This window comes from Ciconia boyciana, chromosome 2 (genome assembly GCF_034638445.1).
Source record: "Ciconia boyciana chromosome 2, ASM3463844v1, whole genome shotgun sequence".
NCBI lineage: Eukaryota > Metazoa > Chordata > Aves > Ciconiiformes > Ciconiidae > Ciconia > Ciconia boyciana.
The window spans coordinates 97,827,032-97,851,559 of NC_132935.1; the positions used below are offsets into that span (position 1 = coordinate 97,827,032).

The window sequence follows — 24,528 nt, forward strand, 5'->3', positions numbered from 1 at the left end:
TGGGAGAAGAGAGAGAAGACTGTGTTAGAAACGGAAGGCATAAGTAATCGTGGAGAGGAACATTTTACAGTGCTGTCATTTTTCTACCCTTTCCACCAGGATGTGTGGGGGTTTGGGGGATTTTACGTGAGGTACATTAAAGGATTTCCACGCAGGAAACCTGTGCTCCTTAGAGACTGGCCGCTCTTTAAAATTTACAGAGGACCCAAGTCCTCTTCAGCATCACTTTGGAATTTTTCATAAAAACTAAAAAGACCGCTTTTTTCATTGTCAGTGAGCATTTCTGTAGATTTCTGAGACAGAAGCTCAGTGTTTCTATTAGAGCATCTCTGTGATAGCAGCATTTTGCATGCTTAAGACACTGAAACAACTGCTAAAATAGGATATAACCAGTAAATTAAAGTACATCAGTGGGAGGTAAATAGTAATTTGAACACCTATGTTAGGTTAGCTTATGTCTGTACTTAAACGTGTGTGTTAAAAAAAAGAAGGGGTGGGGGGAGAATCCAGAAGTTTTTGGCCTTGTGTTAGTTTTTGCACTCTGGGTGCTTTAGTGAATATGCAGTTCATTATAACGCTGTTTCACCATAGTTTGGGTAACAACGTGGGCCAAATACTTTCAGAATCTTTCTTTTTCCTTTGTCTTTTCATTCTTGAAAATTAAATCTGGAAAGAATACTTAGTATTTAGGATTGAAAGATCAGGCACTTAAAGATTGCATTGTTCCAGCTGCTGGGAATATTTGTGTGGTATTGGGTTTAGTGCATGTATTCCATATTTTCCACTACTCTTTTCTTGTTAAATTACAAGTGTCACCTTGTTACTCTTTATTTGCAGTGGAAACAAAAGCAAGTCATGTGCCAGGTAGTGTCTAGGAACTACAGCATGGCTGAGTTGCAATTACTGGAGTAGGCTCCGCTTCTGATATTTGTCATCCAGAACATCTTCTCCTTTCACCTTGCATGAATGCTGTTAAAACATGCAGGGTGAAATTTATTCCTTCCTACACACAGGCAGAGTTGTCATGTATGGTTTGGTAGAACTGCTCAGATATTTGAAAATCCAGCCCAAAACAATCAGAGGGCTGCATGAAGGCATATGGATTGGCGTAGTACTTGCAGCCTGTGTGGATTTCTAGGGCTTTGAATTGAATAGGAAGATGCTTTTCCTCTGATCTGTGTTAATGCCTCATCAGCCACATTCCTCATCAGGTGGGCAGTAAAGGCAGTGGGTGAGACTGCATGGAGGACTATGGGCAAGGACCGGGTGCCAGAATGATGTCACCCTTCAATATATGTAACGACCAGTGTAATTCATCAGTCATTTCAAGTCAATCAGTGAAGTCATTCCTCTTGCCAAGAATTCACAAGCTTACAGCATTAAATTTTATAATGAGTAGAAAACATAAGGCCAGACTTTTTTTTTCCTCTCATCATTTTATTCACTTATCAATATGAGCAAATGTGGTAAGTGTGCCAGCTACGTGGGTAGAACAGTTTATAAATACAGCAGTAATAATTGCTGGCTAATTGGATCATTCCTTCATTGTTGACCATTTTATAAATATCCTAGACTTGGAAGGATTAGATTTGAATTGGCAAATGTTGGGGGAACTCATCCTCTTTTTTAAAAAAAAAAAAGTTCCTTAATTAATAATCAGGGGAAATGGAGAAATATATTTTTGTTCTGCTAGACAACTGGTACGCTTTTTCTTGTAATTTGGTCTGGCAGTGGGAATTAAGTATGGAGTCCTGCTTTGGAAGGGTTCTGGAGCCCCTGTTAGTAACCTCACCAAACTGGGATCAGTCAATTTCCACACCAAAAGAGGTATATTTTTTTAAAAAACATTAGCAATCGGAAATATTACCTGTTAGCATCTTCCCTTTGTACACCCCTCCTTCCCACCCTTCTCCTCTGTTGTGCCGTAGGAAAGTAGCTCTTGCCAGCCATGAGGCGTTGCTGGGTCATGGGTTGGAGGGTGAGACCGGAGACCCACAGCTGTGGGATGGAGAGCAGTCAGGGAAGCCCTCCCCTGCCCCTGCCCCTGCCCCTGCCCCTGCCCCTGCCCCTGCCCCTGCCCCTGCCCCTGCCCCTGCCCTGCCCTGCTGTAGGTAGGCTCCAGGCAGCTAGAACTGCGGATGTGCTACTGAAATGTTGATGTGCTACGACTTGAGCGGTGGGGGGAAAAGCACAGAAAACTGGTTGTGCACTGAAGTTTCTCCCTTTTTGTCAGATTGTGGGGGGTGGTGTATCATGCAGCTGCAGAGCCCCATCTGCATGGTGCAGTGGCTGTGTTGAGGGCAGAGGAGCGAAGCTGTAGCCGTTCAGGAAGCAACTGGGTGTCGTCATAACCATCTTTGCTCTGTAGAAGGTTATCTGTGAGCTAAAAAACGTCACCTTCGCCTTCCCTGAAGAAGGAAGAGGCATCTCCTGTTGTAGATTCAAAGCATTCCTGGTTTCCTATAGTGCCATAATCTCCATCTTGATTTGCCAGTTCACAAATAGTCAATGCACAGTAGAGAAGAAGTTTAGCAAAAGGTATTTTTTGTTTCACGTATCTTAACATTGTAAAAAAATCAGTTACTGTAATTGTGGCTTCTATGGTGCTTTTATTCATCATAACTTACAGGTTTGAATGGCATATGAAAGATACTAATTTTAATGATATGCATATCTCATTTTCTTTCAGCGAGTATTAAATAGAAAAAAATTGACTGCACCTGAATTCAGCAATAAGGAAAACTCTGAATCAAGCACTGAGCATGATAAAGAAAACTCCTTCATCAAAACTGAACCAAGAAGAGTTAAAATATTTGATGGAGGGCAAGTATTGTACTTTATATATTAGATACCGTTGGGGAGATTTTTTTTCCTGGATTCTAGACTTTGCAGAGATGTTGCTTCCTGTTTGATTTATTTTAAACAACAGTTCCCATACTGTGGTCTGTGGATGTTGGTTTATGTTTCCAAGAAAAATGGAAAGTCATCAGAAGCATGGAGCCATGAGAGTTATGAGGAGGGGTAATGAAATAAAGAACAGTAGGCAGTGCAATTCATTTTTTTTTTACAAAGGACGAACATTAATCAGCAGTAAAGGCAGCTAGATACAGCCATAGATGTAAATTCTTTTCCTATATTTCTCTTACGTGATAAATAATACCTATTCTGCAGTAAGGTTGTATAACTGTAGCCAGAGAGGATATAGTCCAGGGGCTAAGCAGCAGACTGCGGTACAGTCTCTGTCTGGCAGTTCGCCGTGGTATACACAGGCTGGAGAACTCCTGATTTGAAAAGTGCCATGGAAATATTTACTGAGAGTCCTAGTCCATGCACTGTAATACTTTAAACTGGTTGCCTGATAGGAATAGCAGTCGCTTTAGCCACAGTGTTGTGCCATGTACAACATCTTATAAACCAGATTTTTTTAGTAGAAAAGTGCCAGTGACACTTGAAAAATTTTAAGTACAAATGGTGCATATTTTATTATTCTCTTAATTGGTAGTGGGCTCTAGGGCTTTCCATTTATTGGTTCCCGGTTTGAATCCAGTCTAGGCCAGCAGTTAAGCCATTACCAGCTGCCCAGGTAAAACATTGCTACGCATCTCTGTTCAGAGCCAAACGTTGCAGGGACCAGGTCACAAAAACCAAGCACAGCCTTTGGCGTCCTTGAGCAGAGATATGAAGGGTGTAATTGAAGGGTGTAATCTTTTTCCATCTAGAGACAGTCCCAGCAGTCTGAGTCCAGAGCACAATGATAGGGAATTTTAAAGGCTTTCCCATTGTTGTAACTAACGTTGTTCCTTTTCTGCATCCAACACAGAGCCTCAAAGATGCTCTTTTAAAGCTTCCTTATGGTGCCCAAACCCGCTTCCAAGAACTGACACTTTTAAAAAGTATGTTCCTGTGTTGCGAAGGGGAAATTTGAAATCTTTCAATGCTTAGTATCAAACGGTACCTTTATCAAAAAAGATATGCCATTATTCCTAAACAAGTCCATTATTACCTAGTGAAAAATCTGGATATGAGTTTAACAAATACATGCAGAAGTTGAGCAGAAAAAGAGCATGTCAAAAAAAAAGTTTTTGACAGAAAGAGTTTTGTCAGTCATTCATTGTCATCTATTATATTATTTTTAAAAATATGGTAGATGAGGGTTTCTAACTAGAATAATTTTCTCATTACAACTAATTGCCTTATGGTACTGTTACTAGGTACAAGTCAAATGAAGACTATGTGTATGTTCGGGGGAGAGGGAGAGGGAAGTATATCTGTGAAGAATGTGGAATACGCTGCAAGAAACCCAGCATGCTGAAGAAGCATATTCGCACACATACAGATGTCCGTCCTTACCACTGCAATTACTGCAACTTTTCCTTCAAAACTAAAGGTAGGGGTACTTTTCTGTGCACGTTTTTCCCCTTTTTTCTTTCTACTTTAAAGTATAATTCTTTTCTTCTCACATTTGGCTGTTTGTAAGCTAAAGAAGTTGCCTCTCTGTGGAGTTTTATTGTCTAATGCTTCAAATATTTGTATTTTCTGATTTCCTTCTCTTCCTTTGTCCCACGGTAGGTGAGAAATCAGAGTGGAAGAGGGAAATCATATGGGAGTATGATGAAAGTTAGGTGAAGATAAGTGAGCTGGTTAGCTGCTCGTCCTAGGTAGGGATGGGAACACAGAATTTTAAGTCCCTAGCGGTGATCTTTTGGAGGTATGGCATTGACATATATTGTACTCCTATTGGCACTCAACTAATTGCTCCAGGAAAGAAATTGACCTTTATTAAATTACTATATTAAAATGTTTTTTGTACCTTGTAAGACCCAAAGATGGACCCCTACTTTTTAAAGCCTGTTCACACCAGATACTTAAATGCATCCTAGTTTAAGCAGGCAGTATATTAAACAGTGGTAGATCCTGGACTCAAAATAAGTGAAACAGACAGGAGAAGTTCACAGCCAATACACTTTCAGTGAAAAAATTCTAAGCAGCAAAATTTTTCTTGGCTTGAACATCATTTAGCAATAATCCCCCCCAGCTGTAACCTCAGAAACATTTGTATTTTTAGTGGGTTCAAGACTACTCAGCAGTTGGGTGGAAAACTTCCAAGAACTAACCCAGTGCTGCAGAAAGTGGGATGGATAGTCTTTAGATGTGTCAAAACCTATGACTGCATCCTAACACACTGGGTCATCGTGTTGCCTTTAAGTTGAAATGCCCGAATGTGAACCCAATGAATTCTGATTATGGTTTTTGCAGAGTAGGCATGCTGGCCATGTTCAAGTAATTAAGTTCTGCTCATTTGAAATTCTCCCTGGTTTCAGTTGTAGCAGATACTTGTATTCACTTGCTCTTCTGCAGTTGCTATGCCCGGATGTTGCCATTACTGCTAGCAGAGTCAGTCACACAGCTGGATGCTTGATGTTTGGTGAACCACCCTTCATGACAGGACAGTGTAGCCCGTAACTTTGTGCAGTATGTGAAGCTGGGAAATTTGCTCTTTGTGAGTCAATATAGTCTTATGGCCTCATAACAATTATTTCAAATTTTGGGGTGAATTCCTAGCTTCATTTCGAAGCAGGAATAAAGTACTCCATAACCACAGAAGAGTCACCATTTCACCCACTGTAATTAAAGTACCTCAGAGAAACAGTTTTTGAGAGACAATAGGACGTTTAAGTATAAAGCGAGCAGTTACTTGTAGTATACATCAGTATATGTAACATACAGTTACTTCGTAATATCACAAATATCATCATTTACAGATTTCTGATCTACTCCTAACCTTTTCTTGATGATATTTGCCATACTTTCTTTTCAAAGGAGAAGGGGAGAGCAGCCTGCGGGGCCTCTCAGCAGTTATGCATTCACTTTTGAGATTCAGATCAAATATGTTCATGCTCTGATTTTGAATAAAATTAATGTTTGTTTAGGTCAGAAGTGAAAATGATTATGCTAAAAATAGAATGCATCAAATACTAGAAGAGCTGCAAGATATGAACTTTAGTTTCACACAGTAGTTTCCTGTCAACAAGACTTTGAATACTGAATCAGCCTTTTTTATACTTCGCCATAGACAAATGAGGGATCTTTTACACCAATGCAAAATACATCATCATCTAGGATTTCCATCCTATTCTATTTTACCTCAATAAAGAACTTCATTAAATGTAGCCAGAGAGCTCGTAGCATTCAGGATGGTGAATCTGCCTCAGCCCTTGACATCTTGCATTGAGGGGCAAGGTTCTATCAAGTGTGAAATCAAATTATACAGGTGGTTATAAATGTAGCTGAATAAGATATAGACATGTTGAGTGTATATTTGTATGCATTTGTATAGTCACAGAGCAGTTAATTTTTTTCTTTTTTTTCTTAAGGAAATTTAACAAAACATATGAAGTCAAAGGCACATAGCAAGAAATGCATGGATTTGGGAGTCTCAGTAGGCTTGATAGATGACCAGGATGGAGAAGAAGAATTTGGTAAGAAATTAAAATGTGCTTTCTTTACTGCATATTTGTGTTTATTTTGTCATCCCAGTTTCTTACCCTTCCTTCCCAGAGCTTTTAAATTCTTGTACAGGGAAAAGATACAGAGATAAAAATCTTAGAAGCTAGTCCAAGGGAGTAAGAAATACTGGAAAAACCTTCACCAAAAGAAATGACAAGCATATGCAAAAGATAAATTGCTGCTGAATTTTTCAGAAAGTGTTACGCAGTTTAACTTTATCAGTTTCACAGAAAAGTATGACAAGACTGAAAATACCAGAAAAACAGCTGTTTGCCTAGAAAAAAATGTAGTCAAATGTACGTTTCTTTGAAAATAGTTGTGCATGAAATTGTCAGAGTTTTGAGATGCACATTTTCATAAAAGTAATATCACTAACATGCCACCCAGAATAACAAATGTGTTGCTGAGTGCTTTGCAAGGAGGCTAATCATCTTCCAGTGTAGAGTTCTGTCCTCCTTCACAAATAATTGGGCATAAATCAGCAGATAGAGATCGTTTAGAAATTACGAACATTTTTCATCTTGACCTGTTCTACTTTTCCATTAGTGACGAGAGTGTTATCAAAATGAATGTATTTGTAATAATTGGAATTCTGCACTTCCTGCATCCTGAGATGGCTCTGCTGAAGAGGAGATGAGATCGAGGACAGTCAAAGAGGGCTAAACCGGGTTCGCATGTGTTTTGCTCAGCACGATAAGAAAGATGTAGCTGCACCAGATGCAGTGAGATGGAGAATAGGATTGTGCATTAGGGCTCTGTTTCAGATCTTGGCATGTCTCAGTGCAGTGGTGGCATTTTCTCCTTCCTCCCGATTCTCAGCAGGGAGATGAGTCCTGTTGCTTTGCCTTGTATTTTTCTTCCTTCAGTGGAATAGTTTATTAGATTGCAGATGAGGTTTTGAGAAAAGAAAGCAGTGGAGATGTTTATTTAAACAGTAAAGGGCAAGAAAGACGAATGCACATGCACTTGCTCCCATATGACAACTGCTAGCAGAGTAAGCGAATCAGCTTGAATCTAATTCTAAGTAATGCTGAGAATATGCCTCAGCTGGTATGTTTCAGTAGTGCACTAGGCACAAAGAAACCTGCATTTTCCCTTTTTTGGCATTCTTCAATATATACCTTTTTAGTAAGCTAAAAACGTGCCCCCCTTTGCAATTTAAGGTACCACATAAATAACACGGAAGGTAAGCAGCAGTACAAATTACTGTCCTTTTCTCACAGAGGAACAGTTTTCATTAACATTTTCAGTCTTCACATGACAGAAAAATCGTCACTTTTTTAAGCAATGTTCTGTAGCTTTCGACATTTTATTTAGTTTTGTAAACTACAGCTGAACAGGTATTTCCATTTACTGGGAACTGAAAACATTTTATTGACTGATAAATTGATATTCCCAATTACGTACATCAAAAATTGCATTTGGGGTTATAACGTAATGGGAAATGTTTCAAATGTTAACAGAATTATCAGTAACACCCAGTAGAAGTAAGCCATTTCAAACATTTGTTGAAAGATTGCTTTTTTGGCTTTAAGACTATTTAATTGGGAGAGAGACTCTCTCTTTTTACATATCATGTACAGGTGTGTGTAACCATTGTAAAAATATATTATATATTCCCTGAAATATATTCTTTGCTTCAGCACAATAATTACTTAATAAATTAAATATTCTATTTTGGAAAAAAAGGCAAGACAAACATTCAACAGGATTTGCTACATAATCCTTGAAATTCTTCCAGAAATTCAATTTTAAGACTGAAATGCCTTTTTTTTTCCACAAAATAGAGCAGGTAATGTTTCTGTCTTTAACTAAGAACCCCAAACCAAAAAACAACCTGATGATAAAATCCCTACCTTCTCTATACAATCTGGCCCATGTACACATAGCAAAACCAGCTGTGCAGCACAAAGCTCAGCACAAAAGTCCTATCTAAGAAGCAGGGTAATTAAGCCCGTAATAAACACGCATTTGCTGCAGCCAAACCAGTCCAGCCTCTCCAGTTGCTGCATAACACAGGGCATTTACGATTATCCATGTAAATTCAGTGAGTAACTGTACACTTTAAAAATGTCATTCCATCTCTCAGCTCACCTAGCCACACTTGAAGGTATTTCTCATGATAATTCAGAAACTTGCTTGTTGGCCCATTTTTAAGGCAAAGAGTCAGGAGGGGAAAAAAATGCGAAGTATTTGCATACACACTTTTTTAAATGTAGGTGGTTCTGCTGCCCTCTCTGAACTTCTGTACATGCTAATTTTTTGGCTACGTTTGGATGTGATTGAATATATTTATTTTTCTGAGGTGTCTAGGCGGTCTCAGTTAAAAAAGTGGCTCTTCGGCTGCCCTTTCCCCAGGGCAGTGCAGCAGAGCTCACATTCGGGGCCAGCACCCCTCGTGCCAGCTCTGGGCTATAGGGACAGCCCTGTCAGCGGTCTGTCACCCACAAAGGAAAACGTGATGGGCCTTGGGGATTGAGCTGCACTCATGGCGTTACATCTTTGGCCCTTTCACCCCTCCTCTCTCTGGCATGCAGTGGTGGCGGGTTTGTCCCCTGTATCCTTTTGGTGCTTTACAAAACAACGTCTTTAAATGCATATATTTTTTACTTCAGGAGTTTCGTGGTTGTTAAAAATGATCTCTCTCTTTGAGCCAGTGGTCTGCCCAGTCCCATCTCTTTCCTCAGTTGGAAGGCAACGTGAGATGCTGTAGAGGAGGGTGCAGAAAATCTGATAAGAAATAATTATGACCTCAGAAAAAAAATTTCTTCTTCCCGTAGGCCGTGTGAGATTGGCCTGTTTCCTGACCCAGAGAATGTATGTCTGTCTCTAACTAATTTGTTATCCAAACATTTGGAATACTGATAATTCTTACGGCAATAAAAACGTCTACACCTTTGCTTAAAATAACTAAGCTGTATGTCTTCCACTAGACTTTGAATTACAGAATTAGCCAGAAACTTAACAAAGCCACCAACCTTTTATCTACTAAGGAATTTGCTGGTTCTATTTTTATGTAGTTTTTTAAAGCATAGGCAACCACGGTTATTTGAATACATCATTTTTTAGATTCATATGAAAAGTCAGCTTTGACCTGATAGCAGTACAGATTAATAGCACATGCAGATTGAGTGAGTGCAAAATTGTGCACAATCCTGAACGCAGGCACACACACACACACAGAGCCTGCTTTTTCAGTAACTTGAGAAGCTGAAATTCTGTTGTGCCGTAGCATCTAGGGAAAAAAGAAAGAGATGCTCTCTGGCTTTCTGAGACTATATGTGATCTGAGCTTTTAACATAGCATTCTTTGTATTTGGACTTGTCATCATTTGGGTATTAGTAAGTACTTTCTGGCCTGGCTTTTTGTATTCAAAACCATTCCCTCATCCATTTATCTTTCATCTTCTGCTCTGTGGAATGTTCTTGTCACCAAAATACAGGGTTACAATGTAAGGAATGTTAATATCTGAATTAAATTGTCAGATGAGGCGAACTGTTTAGTGTGACAGACTGCAACTGGGGATATCCTCTTTGGCTGTGTTGACCCAGTATTTTGCTATGCAGTCTTAAAAACAACAATTTGTCTTCAAAATAAAATAGTTATGAACTTTAAACCTGTAATATTTCATATGTAAGCTAATGTATGAGTGGTATGGTACGCCTGAGTAAACTTGCACAATATATTTATTTAATAATGAAATCAGTAGATGGGCAGAACTTATTTAAATGGTTTATACGGAGAAATTTTATCCCAAAATATTCATTACTTTACCAGGGAAAAGACCTAATTGTAAGTTTCAGATATGTATTTTTATATTTGTACACACACATATATATATATTTTAAAAAACACTTTCATTTTCTGAAATATTAAATAAACCCTTCTAAAGATACAATGGTTCTAAGTTAATTAGCTCTATATTACTTATAGTAGATCTTAAGTGAGTTTCCATGGCTCTTCATTAGCTTAATCATGACTCAGTCTGTGTTTTCACTGCACCTGCATTTAAGGAGTGAAAATAAATGAAAATCCTTGCGATAATATCCTCCTCTTGCAAATAGAATGGAAGGCTGATTCTGTATACCTTACAAAAAATACTTCTTTTAATCCTTTTTTTTTTTTTAAATATTAGTGTCTAATCTTCAACTAGATGTACATTAAGCATGCTGGAGCCCTACACCTACAGCCTGGGAGTAGACTACCTAGTGCTAGGGTTGATTTACAATATACAGGTTACTCAGGAAGGCTTAGGTGTAAATAATAACTTTACACAGAGGTTACTCTTATTTTTTTTTGTTAGTTTTACTTTGTTACTTTCCACACTCTTAGGAATGAAAGCCAAGGGCCCAGAGGTTTTTTTTCTCATCTCTGAGGAGCACTGGCTATTACCAGTCTGAACTTAACCCAGTAGATGTCACTGTGAGTCCTGTTTGATGGTGATGAGCAGTGGACAGTAGCTGAAGGAAGACTGAAATCAGTCAAGTAAAGCCTATGAACAGACTTAGAAAGACAAGGAGACAGCAAGTTTGGGTATAGATGCTAGTGTTATTTCACAGTACTTTGTTTTACCCTTTTTAAAATTTGTTTGAATGGTTGTGGCACAGTCTATTACAAGGCTAATACAACAGGTGAAAGGCAAGTCTAAGCTGGTAATTGTTTAGAAAAATAGAGAGTGCATGGATGACATACAGACCTTACTTTCAAGTTTATGATAATATGATGACATACTAAAAAATATTTCTGCCTTTATTGTCATAGTATATATATTTTTTCTTGAGTTTGATGGAGAATACATAATACAGTACAGATGCTCTATTTTTAAATGCTTTTATGTAGATATTAATCCATAACTGAAGATACTTACACAATTTGAGGCGATAAACACTGCTTTGTATTACTCAGGAGCTAAAAGCCAATAAATTTAGTAAATTTAAATTGAGATGGGAATAGATAGTGAATAGACCAACAGATACGTAGTAACCTATGTCTTTAATCTGTATAAGTAGAGCTAATAGCAATCCTATAGTTGTCTACGTACCTGTCCATTTGCTTAGGAACGTGTAAAACTTCAGCAGTCTGGACTTATATTTTCAGGTCTTTCTTGTCTTCCTGCTAGTAAAAGAGTGAAAATGAACATTTTGCTCTTTATGTGAAAAATCTACGTAAATATGATTAAGTTATAACCAAATATGACTAAGTTATAAGCCATTGAACTTTATCACTGGATTTGATGCAGAAATTACTAAGTCTGTAGCAGGGCCTGATAAGTCAGGTCATGTGATGGACTAATTGGTGATAATATCGCAATTAAAATTAAAAGCTGTAAGTTGAGATTCTGAAGAACCTTTCTTTTAGTACTTCGCAGTATGATGATAATTAGGTGGCCATTATATATGTATATCTAAAAAACCCTATACAGTAAGGATGCCTGTAGGAAAAACTTTTAAAATAAAGAACTTTAAAGTACACAGAGAGACCTATTTCAGTTATCTAATTCATAGCATCACAACTGGAAGAAGCAGTTCACAGACTTATCAGCCCCAGGCGCTTCACTAATGGACATATTAGGATGCTGATAAGTCCAGCTAATGCTATTGTGCTAAAGAACTTGAAGCTTTTTCTTTCCCAGCTTTGAGGTAACATGTCAGTATAACATAGCCTTAGCCTTAGCCTTAGCCAACAAGCTCATCAACACCACAAACACAATACAGAGCTGATTAACTGAGGACTCACAACAAAATAAATGAAGAACTAAGCTGATTATTGCCCATAATTTGTATACACTTCAATACCCAGGATTAAAAACTCGATTTTATTAAATATTATAGCTGACACATGAGCAAAATCCCCAATCAAAAGTTGTGTCTGTGATTCTATTATACCTTTATTTCCAGCTGTTCCTAATTTTTGCAAAGTTCGTGTCTTCAGCCAAAAGTTCCGCTTTCTCCTGTGAAGTCCAGGAAGAAGAAAGAGTGTGGCTAAGGGTTTAAAAGAAAAGATTGCAGCAGCTGACAGAGGATGAGAGACATTGCCTACTCTTCCAAAAACATTCTTTATAAAAAATTGAGATGGTCTTGAACAGTCTTTCTGTTAAAATGGTGAGAGTTACAAATTTGAAAGAGAAGTAGCTTTCATAAAGGCTTCACTTAATAGTGTGAAACTTTTTTCCCGTTCTCTTTTTTTAAAAAAACTTTGAACTTTCATGCCAAAAGCCATTTCCCCATATGCTAGTGGCCTTTAAATTTATGACACATCCTTCATTCTAAAATATCCCACACTGCTTTACAACCTCACAGAAGTCATTTTGTTCCCTTTGGAAATTGAGTCAGTTCTAGTTATATATATCAGCTACATAAGCATATGGTTATAATTGTGCATACTTTAAGACAGGAAGCGAAGAATTAATTTTTCCCCAATTAAAACTGCAAGGCAACTTTAGTAGGCAGCGTACCATTACTAAAATGGATCGGGGCCAATACTACTTGGTTAACCAGACAGCGCTTGGAAGAGTCTTTCACCACAAGGAGCAGTCACAGCCTCAGCTCAATGCCTCATTCGGAGAAGACCCATAACCTGCCTCGGTCTTCCACCGCTTAAAACTCCAGCATTGGGTCCTCTCGCAACTCCACTAATTTACAGCAATGCTTAATGGGATCACTAATTACGAAAGCTTGGGCACCTCTTGTTTCAGCAAACATGCACGCAGATATAAAAGCCAGAGCAGAGTGTTCCTTTGTGCATTGCCAGAGCAAGCAAGTCAGGAATGGGTTTTTTTTCATCTGACTTTCCAAAGCGGTGTGGGAGTAAGGGAACCACATTCATCGCTGTCACCTCGCCTACACTGCAGGCTCTGGCTCCAGGTAACCACACTGAAATAGAAGCTGGCAAATGCACAAAGGGTGGAGGTAAACAGGGAAACAATAGAGGGAAATGATATCCCTCGGAGTCCTGCATGTAAGGAATCTGTGTCCCACACATGGTTCCCCTTTCCCTTTCCATGGTTTTATTCTAGAAAGCCAAGACGTATGCAGAAAATTCCTACATAAGCAGCATTTCCTAGTAAATGCTGTAGCGTTTTTAAATGTTGGTTTGAAAAAAGATAGTTTCTCATTATAAATCAGGGCATTGTTTGAGCATATGTTTTCCTTGCTTTACAAATGTGACAAGTCAGTCTAATCACTTCAGGTAGTTTCTCTTGCCAGTGGAGACAGTCATTCGTGATTGACATCAACTTTCATAGAAAATGTGATTCATGTGGAGAGAGGAAGAAAAAAGATAAGAAACAGTAGGATTTCCCAGAGAATAGTTCTGTGATGTTGGTAAAGAGACCAAAGTTAAGAGGGAGTCCAGACTGAAATCCAAGACTTTGCAATGCTCCATGCATTATTTAAAGAGTTGCAGGAAATGCATGGGTCACCCTTTAAATGTAACACATGGAGAGGTCTTTGAGATCTGTTACAGAGGCATCAAGGGAAGTTATTGCCATTCAGAAATCAAACATATGTAGAGGTTCTAACATTTTAGATGTGTTTGCTTTGCAAATTAATGATGAAGAAACACTGTTTGTGTGAAGAAGAGAAATGACAGAAGTATAGAGGAAAAAAATGTTTAATAACTCCATGTGGTTTTGTTAATAATATTTTTAACAATTCTATTTGCCATATTTTTTGAATGGGCCTTACTGAGTTAATTTTTCCGCTAAAATGTATTTTCTTTTTTGAACAGCTTTGTCTGTAGATGAGAATTATAAATGAAGACTATTTAAAATTCTGAAAAGTATTTTTGTTAGCATCATTCCAATGACCTGGAGGATTTGGGGTATTTTTAATAACATTTCCGTTTCATGCCTGCTGTAGTAAATGTAGAAAATCTATAGTTTCCATATTTAGTTAATGTACAAATTACTGTGTAGGCAAAAAGGGGCAAAGTCATTATAGAGAGATTTTTTTCAAAGAAGCTATTAGTCTCGTTCCTAATTGCATTGCTCATTTGAAACCATAAAGGCTTATAATGGTGGGTAACTTATTGAGAGGTAGCTCAGTTAAACCCATTTATTTTACCTGGAGTTCAAGATGCTTATTTTGGTTTTGGTAATGTAGAAGCCTAAAGTATTGTAAAAGTAGTACATTCAAGTTCTTTTAAGAGTCTGATTTTTTTTCAGAATCATTCATTTTGATGGTAAGTTGCTGTGTAGATTTCCCTAGAACAGGATCTCTGAGATTTTAACTAACCAGCCATCATTGCTTTTGCAGAGCCAAATGATTTTTATGCTGATATTTTTTTTGGACAGCTCAGCAGACAGACCTTTAATCGAATAAAAAATATTAGTGCATTCAAACCATTTTGTCTTTTATAAAATATGATCCCAGACAGTCTGGCTTGGAATCAGATACAGCAGATGGGATTTTCTGTCTCTTTACTAAAGACGATTCTTTCTTTCCAAGTTATGATATAAAAGAAGGTGAAAAGCTGCAGTGTATTTTGTACAGAAGCTGTATTTTGTAGAGAAACTTACCACTAGACAGCAGTTTGGCCTTAAGACTTGAAGTTGGGAGGGCTTCTTCATGTGAGCAAAGTTTCATGCATAGGTGAGTTTTGATAGGATTAGGGCTTTCTTGCCTCCTAGGACATCTTGGGTGATTTGTTAATAAACCTTTCAAAACATTAGCAAAGCGAAGAAATCTGGTGAGGTCTAATTTTGGTCTCTTTTGCTTGTTAACGAGACGGATTCCTGATTAACAGCCTCCAGTCTTTCTGTTTGCATCCGTCAAAAACCTTTGCAGCAGTGATTCATATTAGGTACAAGGACACCCACTTATGAGTCAGAAACAGCTAGAGAATATCCCACTGCTAAGGTTGGCAGACCAGCTTCGTATGTCGTCACTGGGAACTTAATGAACCATGAATCTGCTCACTTCTCCCCGAGCGAAAGAGTGAAGGGTGACTTTGAGCAAATGGTTATAAATGGCTTAAAAGAAAACAGTCAAATCCAGAAGGTTAAAAACAACATGGAAGCAGAAGATGAAAGATAATGTAGCTGTATAATTAAATATGTATGCTAGAAAATAAAACAAAAATTTAAATCTTCCCTGTTGCTTTGATGCAATGGGATGTGACTGAAAAAAGCATGCGCCATGTGGTTTTTTGGTGTTTCTAATTACTCCCTCCCACCTCCTTCCCAATCAGTCTGGGACCTTCATTGGCTTACCTTCTAATTCCCACTTTTGCAGGTGAGAAGCAAAGATTTGGCTATGACCGGTCAGGATATGATGTGGAGGAGTCTGATGGTGCAGATGAAGATGAAAATGACAATGAAGATGATGATGAAGACAGCCAGGCTGAGTCAGTCCTATCCACAACCCCCTCGGTGACAGCTAGCCCCCAGCATCACCCCTCTCGACACGGCCTGCAGGATGCCGCCAGCACTGATGAAGACATCAGACTTCCAGACTGTTTTGCTGGGGTTCACACGGACTCTATGGATGGTCTGCCAAAAGCGCTGCTGACGAAGATGACCGTCCTTAGTGCGGTGCAGTCGGTCAGCAGGACCTCCAGGTCACCAGCAGAATTCACCCATCAGGAAGCACATGAGGATAAAGCCCAGGAGAGAGCAACGGGTCCCCACAGTGCTAGTGCGGCACTGGCGGACGTAGCTCCTACATCTCCAGGTCGCCAGATGTCTGTGGATTACCCTGATCCAGAAACAGCCTTGGGCCACTCCTTAATATCAACTGCAGCTCTTACAAAGGTAGGAGTGCCTTACTCTGGGGGGAGAGCGGGGTTTTAAATCCTTCTTTTAAAGATATTTTTGGAGATTTTTTCAAAGATCAAAATGTTTGCCTTTCCCTTCATTCTTAGAGTTGTTGGCTGATGAGTCTTGAAGAAGAGTTGAAAGTAATCGATACACAGATGTGTAGGACTCTAGAAATGATGACATTGTAGGAGCACTGCTTTTCAAATTCTTAGTTTTGATTGTATTCTCCCTGAAAGGATTAATTGTAATATGGTCATTTCAGCTGAAATTTGGAGCTGCTAGATTGTATTACAAATAAGAAGGGACATAACAGATATGTAGAATGAACATATGGTGGTGGTTATGAAGTTTTCAGAGGAAAGTGATAGAATTCAGAAGTCATTTCACTCTGAAATATGATGATAGGATCATTGGTAATTCCCAAGGGAAATTGATCTAGTCCCAAAGGTTTTTGCCTTATCACTATAAAAAAATTGTGAAAATGCTTTTTTGTCCTCCAAATATGCTTAGTAGGAGAATTGGAAAGAGCACCAGATGTTCAAGGAAACTAGGAAATTGCCCTTGCACCATAACAAAAGGAAAGATGAGCGCAGAACTGAGACCTGAGTTCCCAGTGTGCTCGGTTTTTCTCCAAGTTGAAAGAACAGTTTAATCAGAAAAGGATCAAATTTTGCCCACGCCTGTTCTAGACACACGGCTCTTCAGAGCAGTGTGTGGAAAGATTAGGTCAGTCTGCGTGCAAGGCTGCAGGAGCGTTCAGTAATTTTGGCGACTGTTGTCTTTAAAACTCTGTTGAAGAAATCACAGCGGGGAACTGGCAGGTGTTAAGCCTTTTACAATTCAGCAGTATTTTAATGGACTGGGATGGGGATGGTACAAGTCACATACCTGATTGACCCTAAGGATATCTCCTGAAAGTTTTGAATTCTTACTGCAGAGCATGAAGGCATTAGAGTTTTCTGAGCATTATTCTATGCTCAGAAAAATGTGATGCAACGTGTAGTTTAAATAAAGGTGTAATTACTGCCTTCTCTGTGATGAATGCAATATTTACAAATAGTATATGCATGCAGTTATACAAAAATAAGCAGCAGGAAATTTTCAAAAGCATAAACAGTAAGTAAAAATTTCATTCTGGTTTAAGTACTTATTGGCTTTTTTTTTCTTTGAAAATCTGTAATACTGGATTTATTTTTTACAAAATTTAAGATAGTGAACTGTTGACAAGAGGAAACAGTAAAAGTCATTGCCACATTTCATTGTTTGACACAGGTTCACTCCTGCTTGTAAGAACCGTGAGTCCGTGTGGCAAATGTAAATTGGAGCGATTTTGTAGTGTGACAGAGAATAAAATGTAGTGGTCTCGGATCACTGTATATACCTGCCACAAAAGGGGTAGGATCTTAATATTTGGATTTTGGGTTTCAGTTGTTGCCAATAGATACCAGAAAGACATTTGACTGAGTATACTTCCTCATCGAACAGAACCACTGAAGCCTCAAGAAAATATTCACACAATTTTAAAAGTTGAAAGGTCTTTATTAATATAGCTCTAATAATTGTCTGCATTAATTTTTTTTTTTTTAAATGCATGTAAGTAATACAAGGCAGTAATTCCTTTCCAGACTACCTCCTCTTTTCCCAGGCCAAAAGAAGTGGCAGCCATGTGTCTGATATTTAATCTACAGTCTGTTCCTGTTGTGAATGGTTGTGGATCCCACTTCTTGCAATCCAGACAAGGGGTCGAGACAGCTCAGGAAGGCTGTTGAATGTTCCTTCGAAAGCATCCATACCAGTTTATCAGGATTTCTTGTGAGGTGTCAGACAGAACTTAATTCTGAGGAAGATGTTGGCTTCCTTCTTACTCCCACCATCCCATTTAGACTGGTCAGCAGTTCGTAGTCAGTAAATCATATTCTCCTTTAACTAACACATTTTCTACCAGCAGTGTTCAAAAGCATTTCTGTTAGTGTTTCGGTTTTGTGCCTGCTCTAGAGATTTCTTGAGAGTTTGGTCAAAGCCACAGAATTACAGTGTAGAACTATATAAACTAAATAAGTTTGCACCATTCTTTATGTGTTATGAATGCCTAAAACTAAAAGATACTGCAAGATTGCAATTGCAGTTTAAGACTTCTCGGTTTAGGTGTTTTTAGGAAAGGAGTTGCCAGCCTTGGTCAGTAGCACAGGCTATATGAGAAGAAAAGGGAGCATATAAATATGATTATCGGTCCAGGTGTGTGCACCAAATCATGGTGAGCTGAGGCAGCAGTGGGATGTGGGTCCCACGTCTCGCTCCCGTATCCGCCTGTCACCTCCACCTCTGCAGGCGCTGTAGTTGTCATCCCTCTCTTGTCACTGCATATCGCCTGTCTTCCACATTAGAAGCACCTACAGACAGATGTGCCATGATGCTGCCTCTGCCTGCCGGAGGCTGTAATGCCTCCAGGAGAGGAACCCGGTGCATCAAAAATGGCAGCTTATGCTTATTTAACCTTCTTGCCTGAGGTGATTTCCACAGAAAACAGTTCTCCAAAGCCTTCTCACTCCTTAACAACATATACAAAGGATATTCAGCAATGTTTTTGAGTACTACTGTTCAAGATAAATCAGCCAGGGTAATTAGGAGAGGAAAATTAAATTAGTGGGCGAGGAAGGAGTTGGAAAAAGAAAGGAAGGAAATTAGTTCATTGTTCAAGCTGGGCAGTATACACTGTGAGCCAGTTTGTTGTTTTTTCTTGAAAGGGAGTGTGGGAAGCACTCCCAGCTACCTTGCGTTTTCATTTCGCTCAAGGATAGCAGTGGCCGCCACATTAACACACCTGTGTTGTTCTCTCCCAGAGCATGCCCTCCGTCAGCTCTCCCTCCTCGCCAGTGGACCGCAGCATGCAGACAACAGCGTCGTTGCCCTACGCCGAAATCCCAGAGGAGAAGCTGGCCGGGTGCCCACAGCACGCCGCCGACCTGAGGGCTCCCCAGACTCACCTCTTCAGCCACCTCCCCCTGCACTCGCAGCGGCAAGCCAAGGCACCCTACGGCACGGTACCGGTCGGGGGGATTCAGGTGGTCCCTGCCGGCCTGGCCACCTACTCCACCTTCGTTCCCATCCAGGCAGGGCCAGTGCAGCTCACTATCCCTGCCGTTAGCGTGATTCACAGAACTACCAGCGCCCTCGGCGAGACGGGCGGTGCGGCCGCTGCCGCTGCGAATCCCATGGGAGTTGCTGAGGTGAACAGCGTCGTGCCGTGCATTCCCATAGGCCAAGTGAGTGTGCCGGGCATCCAGGGGCTCGGCACGCCCAGCCTGCAGCCTCTGCCACCGCTGGGCATGGAGACAGTGAACATCTTGGGCCTGGCAAACACAAACATCGCCCCGCAGATGCGCCCCTCGGGAATTACCCTGAACGCCGTGGGCCTCCAGGTTTTGACCGCTGGTGCAGCCCCGCAGGGCAACCCCAGCCCGCAGGCTCACATTCCCGGCTTGCAGATACTGAACATCGCCCTGCCGACCCTCATCCCCTCCGTCAGCCCCGTCGGCACTGAGGGGCAAGGAGCCTCCGAGGTGCCCGCCTCAAGCAGCAAAGCCTGCGAGGCCCAGCCGGAGCCGGCTCCTGTCGGCTTCCCTGCGGCCGAGGTCGGCCAGGCCAGCAGGGCTGCTTCTCCTCAGGCGGCAGCCGGCGGCCAGCGGTACGGCGGGAAGAGCCATCCCGAGCTCACCCCGCTGACCGACTACGAGCGACCCGATGGTCTGGGGAAAACGGATCCCAAAAAGACTGACCTCGCGAACGCCACCAAGCCAAAGCGCGACATCCCTTCTCTCCAGGTGAAGAGGGCTGCCGCAGCAGAGCCCCGCTCCAAGGCGAATCCCAACGTGTTAACCAAGTCCCCGGTCCACCGAACTGTCTCCCTGGACAGACAGGTACACAGGCCAGCCGCCTTGCCCCGGCGGCAAAACACGGTGCAGTTTAGCGATGGCAGCAGTGACGATGAGGATAGACTTGTAATAGCAACCTAGTTTTTGTTTTTCATTGTGTTTTTATTTTTTGGGTTGGTTTTTTTTTAATAACACTTACAGGTTTCTTTGCAAACCTTCCTTTCCTTAAAGCACATTTTTCTGACACAAACCCATTACTAATCTTCGTGCAATCATGAACTCTTGACCAATAATTGTTGTTTCTTGTCAGCTCCAGCCATTTTTGTACATGTTGTATAGACGATTGTGCCTTTTTGGAGTTTTATGTTTAGAAACCTGTACAGATTGTTGAATATATATATATAAAATATATATATATATATATAAAATATGTATATTAAAACCAGGTAGTTGCTTGTGTTTAGTAAGTAAACATCCTATGTCAGATAAATAAAGGATTAAATTATATGTTGCACTGTTAAATGTAAATTTTTATGGCTGTGGGACAAAGTTTCTGTGTACAGATCTAGTATGTAAAACGCCATATTTATTGTATCCATATTAGTCTTGGAAAAGGGTCTGTCCATCTTTCTTGTGTAAGACGGTAGCTTTACACTTAAAAGAGAAATACAGTATCTGTGTTACGAAATATTACAGTAAAATTTTGTTTACTGACTTTACCATTGCTTATGTTGTGCCTTCTTGATGCAGCCCGGTAGTTGCAGAGGCGATTGACTCGTTCCTTTTAGTACCCGTCCAGCTTGAAAGGATCCAGTGGTGGTGTATGGCCCCGTGGTTTCACCTGCCACGAGAGAGAGAGTATGCTCTTCAGGCTTACTTGGAGCAAAACCTTTCATTTCAAAACATCCAGCGATGGCAAAGTGGGGAGGGAGTCCTTCAGCTTTTTGTAGAGCAAGCATCCATCCACCTCGTGTTTTTAACACTTCCTAACTAAAATTTGAAGAATTCCCTGAGGGAAAATAGCAAAAGGGTCAAGATGAAATATTTTTTTATTTGTAATCTTTAACTATACAACCACTTTTTATTGACATTAAAATGTTGCTACGCAAGAAAGGAATAATTCCTTGTCTGTTCTTAATTGCAAAATCCGCCATACAGTTAGTGAAAATGCCACTGCTGTAATGAGGATTTGGCATTACCAATTACCATCAACTTCTTATGAGGCTGCATTTCAGGTGATCTTCGTTTACAGGTAGACAAAGCCAATTTCTCCCTAAGTATGGCTTTGTCTTATTCATGCAGGGGAAAAAAGGGGACTAGAGGTCTTACACATACAATTAATGTGCCCCTATATCAACAAACTTGTCATTATGGGCATCCAGGATATGGATGGATCCCAGAAAAATGAAATTTAATAAAATTCTGTTTGCACATAGTGAAAACAACTTAAAGTTACCAATAAATTTTTAAGGTGTTCAGCTCCTGCAGGAGACAAGTCTCCCATATTACAGGGCTACACATTCCTGAAAGTTTCAAATTGACCTGGGATTCATGCTGTAATTTTTAAATAGGGTTGGTTTTCTGCTGTGTCCTTATATCGCATTCTTACAGAAGTTTATAAAACCATTTCAACAACCAAATTCCAGTAGAAAACTGGAAAATGTAAATTAAAAGCATGGTCACCTTTATGGAAATAACAAGGATGAGCACATATAAAACAACTGGAAGAAAAGGGTGGGAAGCAAATCTTGAAAAAAAATTAGGAGTCAACCTGAATGTGAGCTGGGCTGTGTTGTTCCCAGATTAACTCCTGTACCCAGCTCCAAGAAGTAATTCATACCTTGTACTGCTCGTATGCAAGAACAGCACTATCCTAGATCCATTTTTAACTTTACATCAGCTTTTGTACTATACTCACATTGTACTCATTACATTATTCCATTACGGTGTGTTGTAAAACTGTAGGCGATGTTGAGTGAGCTTTATTAACTTTCAGAAAGAGCAGTTCGGTACCAGAAAATCATTTATATTACTGTGATTATCAGCCAATTGTACTAATCCAGCAATTAGAAACGCACGTACTAGAAAGCAGAAATTACTCTCGGCTCAGACATGAATGTTGGTATAATTCCTTACTGTACAGAGCCTCGCTGAGGGCCCAGGCACCTGAACCACAAAGCGCTCTCAACTCGCATTGAACTTAATGGGAGTTAAGAGTACTCAGCACCCCACAGCGTCGGACTTTAAATTTGTGAGTGTCTTATGTGCGACCACTGTGTAAAATGTCGCTGTGCCTTTGTATGTTCTTTTTATAAACATGTAGTGATGTCAGTGTGTCTTATATCATCATCTTTTATACCAAACGTGAAATTACCTGAACCAGCCAAAGTTAAGAAAAAAAACATTGCTGCATTACATATGCTTTGAGAGCCTGAAACTTTTGCTAGTAGAATCAGGTGCAGGTTTGTAGCTAATGAACTCAAGAAACTTTGCATCAGTTTTAGCTTCTTTAAAATGGACACCTACACTTGTCAGTAAACTAGAACTATGCTAATTAATTTGAGCATATTTGTCTACAGCATGAAAAAAGAAGATGACTGGATCAAATAGGTTTACAGCAAAGTAAAACTATCTCCAACATTTTGAATGCCATCACAAGTATTACCATTTCTCTGAGTTTTATAAGGAAGCAGTAGATAAGAAATTGCTGTTCCCCATGGCCCGAAGTCCTGATTTTACTAACCATTTAGAAACTCCAGAGATTTACCGTATACACATCTTAAATATTTACTTGACTAGCAATTTGTGGTGTGCTCAGGTTCTAAGGATTAATTCCAGGAAGTCGCTAATTTAACAGAAAATTCAACCTGGTGAATCAGGTGATCTACATCTGAATCAGGTGTCTCTTCTATTCTAGGTGTTTTGAAGACATGAAGGTCAAGAGACGGAAGAGGTATCTTGAAGAATAAGAATGACGAGACAACAGATATGTCATAAAGAGGAATGTTAAGTTGTGTGTCATTTGGTAAGTTAATAGCAGGACAATAGAGCGAAAGGACCAAGAGAATGGGCACTGACTGATAGTGAGCAATCATCACACTCAGCCAGGCAAAGCAGAGGAGCCGTATTTGAAGCAGGATCTCCACTAGCAATGAAAAGATAAGCAGGTAGTTGCAGATATATCTAACCTTGTTCAAATGGAGTTGGGAGGAAATCACACTTTTCTAGAAGATAGATGTTTGTGGTCCTGAACATTACACTGTTTCCCTTCCCTCTAGCATGTTTCCAAATGGATATTCTTTGAGGTGCCTCTACAACTTGTGCAACAGGAAAAAAAAACAAACTAGGAGTGTGGCCAGACCTGAGAGAAGGTTAAACTCCATACCTCTCCTCTGTCAGTGTCTAGCAGTTTAATTTTAATCACGCATGTAACCAACATGTATACTGTATGTCAGCATACATGGGTGTCCTGCATCAGCACAAACCTGTGACCACTGTGTTAGCGATTGTTTTCATTCTGAATTAATTCCTTTTATTTTAAATTGTGCTGTATCTTTATTCTCTTGTCCAGAGTCGTTAGTGATGGGGAAATTGCACTCCCCTTGTCACAAGGATCCTTCTGTTCAAGTCAGTAGCAAATATCTCAGAGATCTGCCAGTGCAGGATTAGGCTGCTCTTCAGATGGTGTAAATTATTGCAGCTGAATTGGAGTAAATAGCACCGGGGCTGTTTACTCAGGGATCAATTTTTAACGACTGTCAGACACCCTCTGGCAAATCCTGCACAGCTGTTTAAACATTAAAAGGCCAGGGCAAGTGTTGCTCCTCAGTGCACCCAGGCACAGTCTGGCATCTTCACACAACCTATTCTCATCACGAGGGTGCAAGCAGGTGCTGGCTAAAGGCTGGGTACAAATACAGCTACAGTAAGGATATGGCATGGTCAACTTCTGTGAGACCCGTGCAGATGCTTCCCTGTTATCTGCTAAAAGCCCTCACTAGAAAAAGAATTGACTAGTAGCCTGTAGCTCTTCTCTTTCAACCCAAACCTCGATTGATTTCTCATTGCAATATGTGATGTTTGCTGGTGATACGGGTATCTGATTTTGAAGGCAGCATGTTCCCCTGCTGTCCATACAACAATATTGGTTTTGGAATGTGGACTCTATTAGATGTGTCTGTGTTCCCCATTTGGGCTTTAATAAGCTACAGCATGACCTGCCTGTCACTTCCTAGGACAAGAGCTAAACCAGAGACAGCCACTTTTGCTGTAACTGGCCTCCGATCTCTTGATCTGTAGTATTGCATCCCCAGACGCAACTCCCAATTCCGGGCCATAGCTGAAATAAAACAAACTTACTAGGTTCAGGGATGCCCTGCCCTGCATTGATTA

General features: G+C 40.1%; 1 protein-coding gene across 9 annotated transcripts in view; it reads left to right on the forward strand.

Annotated features, from left to right (window-relative positions):
• Positions 1-24,528, forward strand: part of HIVEP1 (HIVEP zinc finger 1) — a 131,920-nt gene that overhangs the window by 103,703 nt on the left and 3,689 nt on the right. For 7 of the 9 annotated variants that reach the window (XM_072853275.1, XM_072853278.1, XM_072853276.1 and 4 more), the window contains 5 exons: positions 2,690-2,823; positions 4,212-4,387; positions 6,375-6,479; positions 15,741-16,258; positions 19,105-20,878. In XM_072853275.1, coding sequence (XP_072709376.1) covers positions 2,690-2,823; positions 4,212-4,387; positions 6,375-6,479; positions 15,741-16,258; positions 19,105-20,277 — 2,106 coding nt within the window. In that variant the 3' untranslated portion in view covers positions 20,278-20,878. Of the gene's footprint in view, positions 1-2,689; positions 2,824-4,211; positions 4,388-6,374; positions 6,480-15,740; positions 16,259-19,104; positions 20,879-22,279; positions 22,388-23,053; positions 23,162-24,528 lie in introns of those variants that run through there. The other 2 variants (XM_072853280.1, XM_072853281.1) reach the window with 2 other exon arrangements.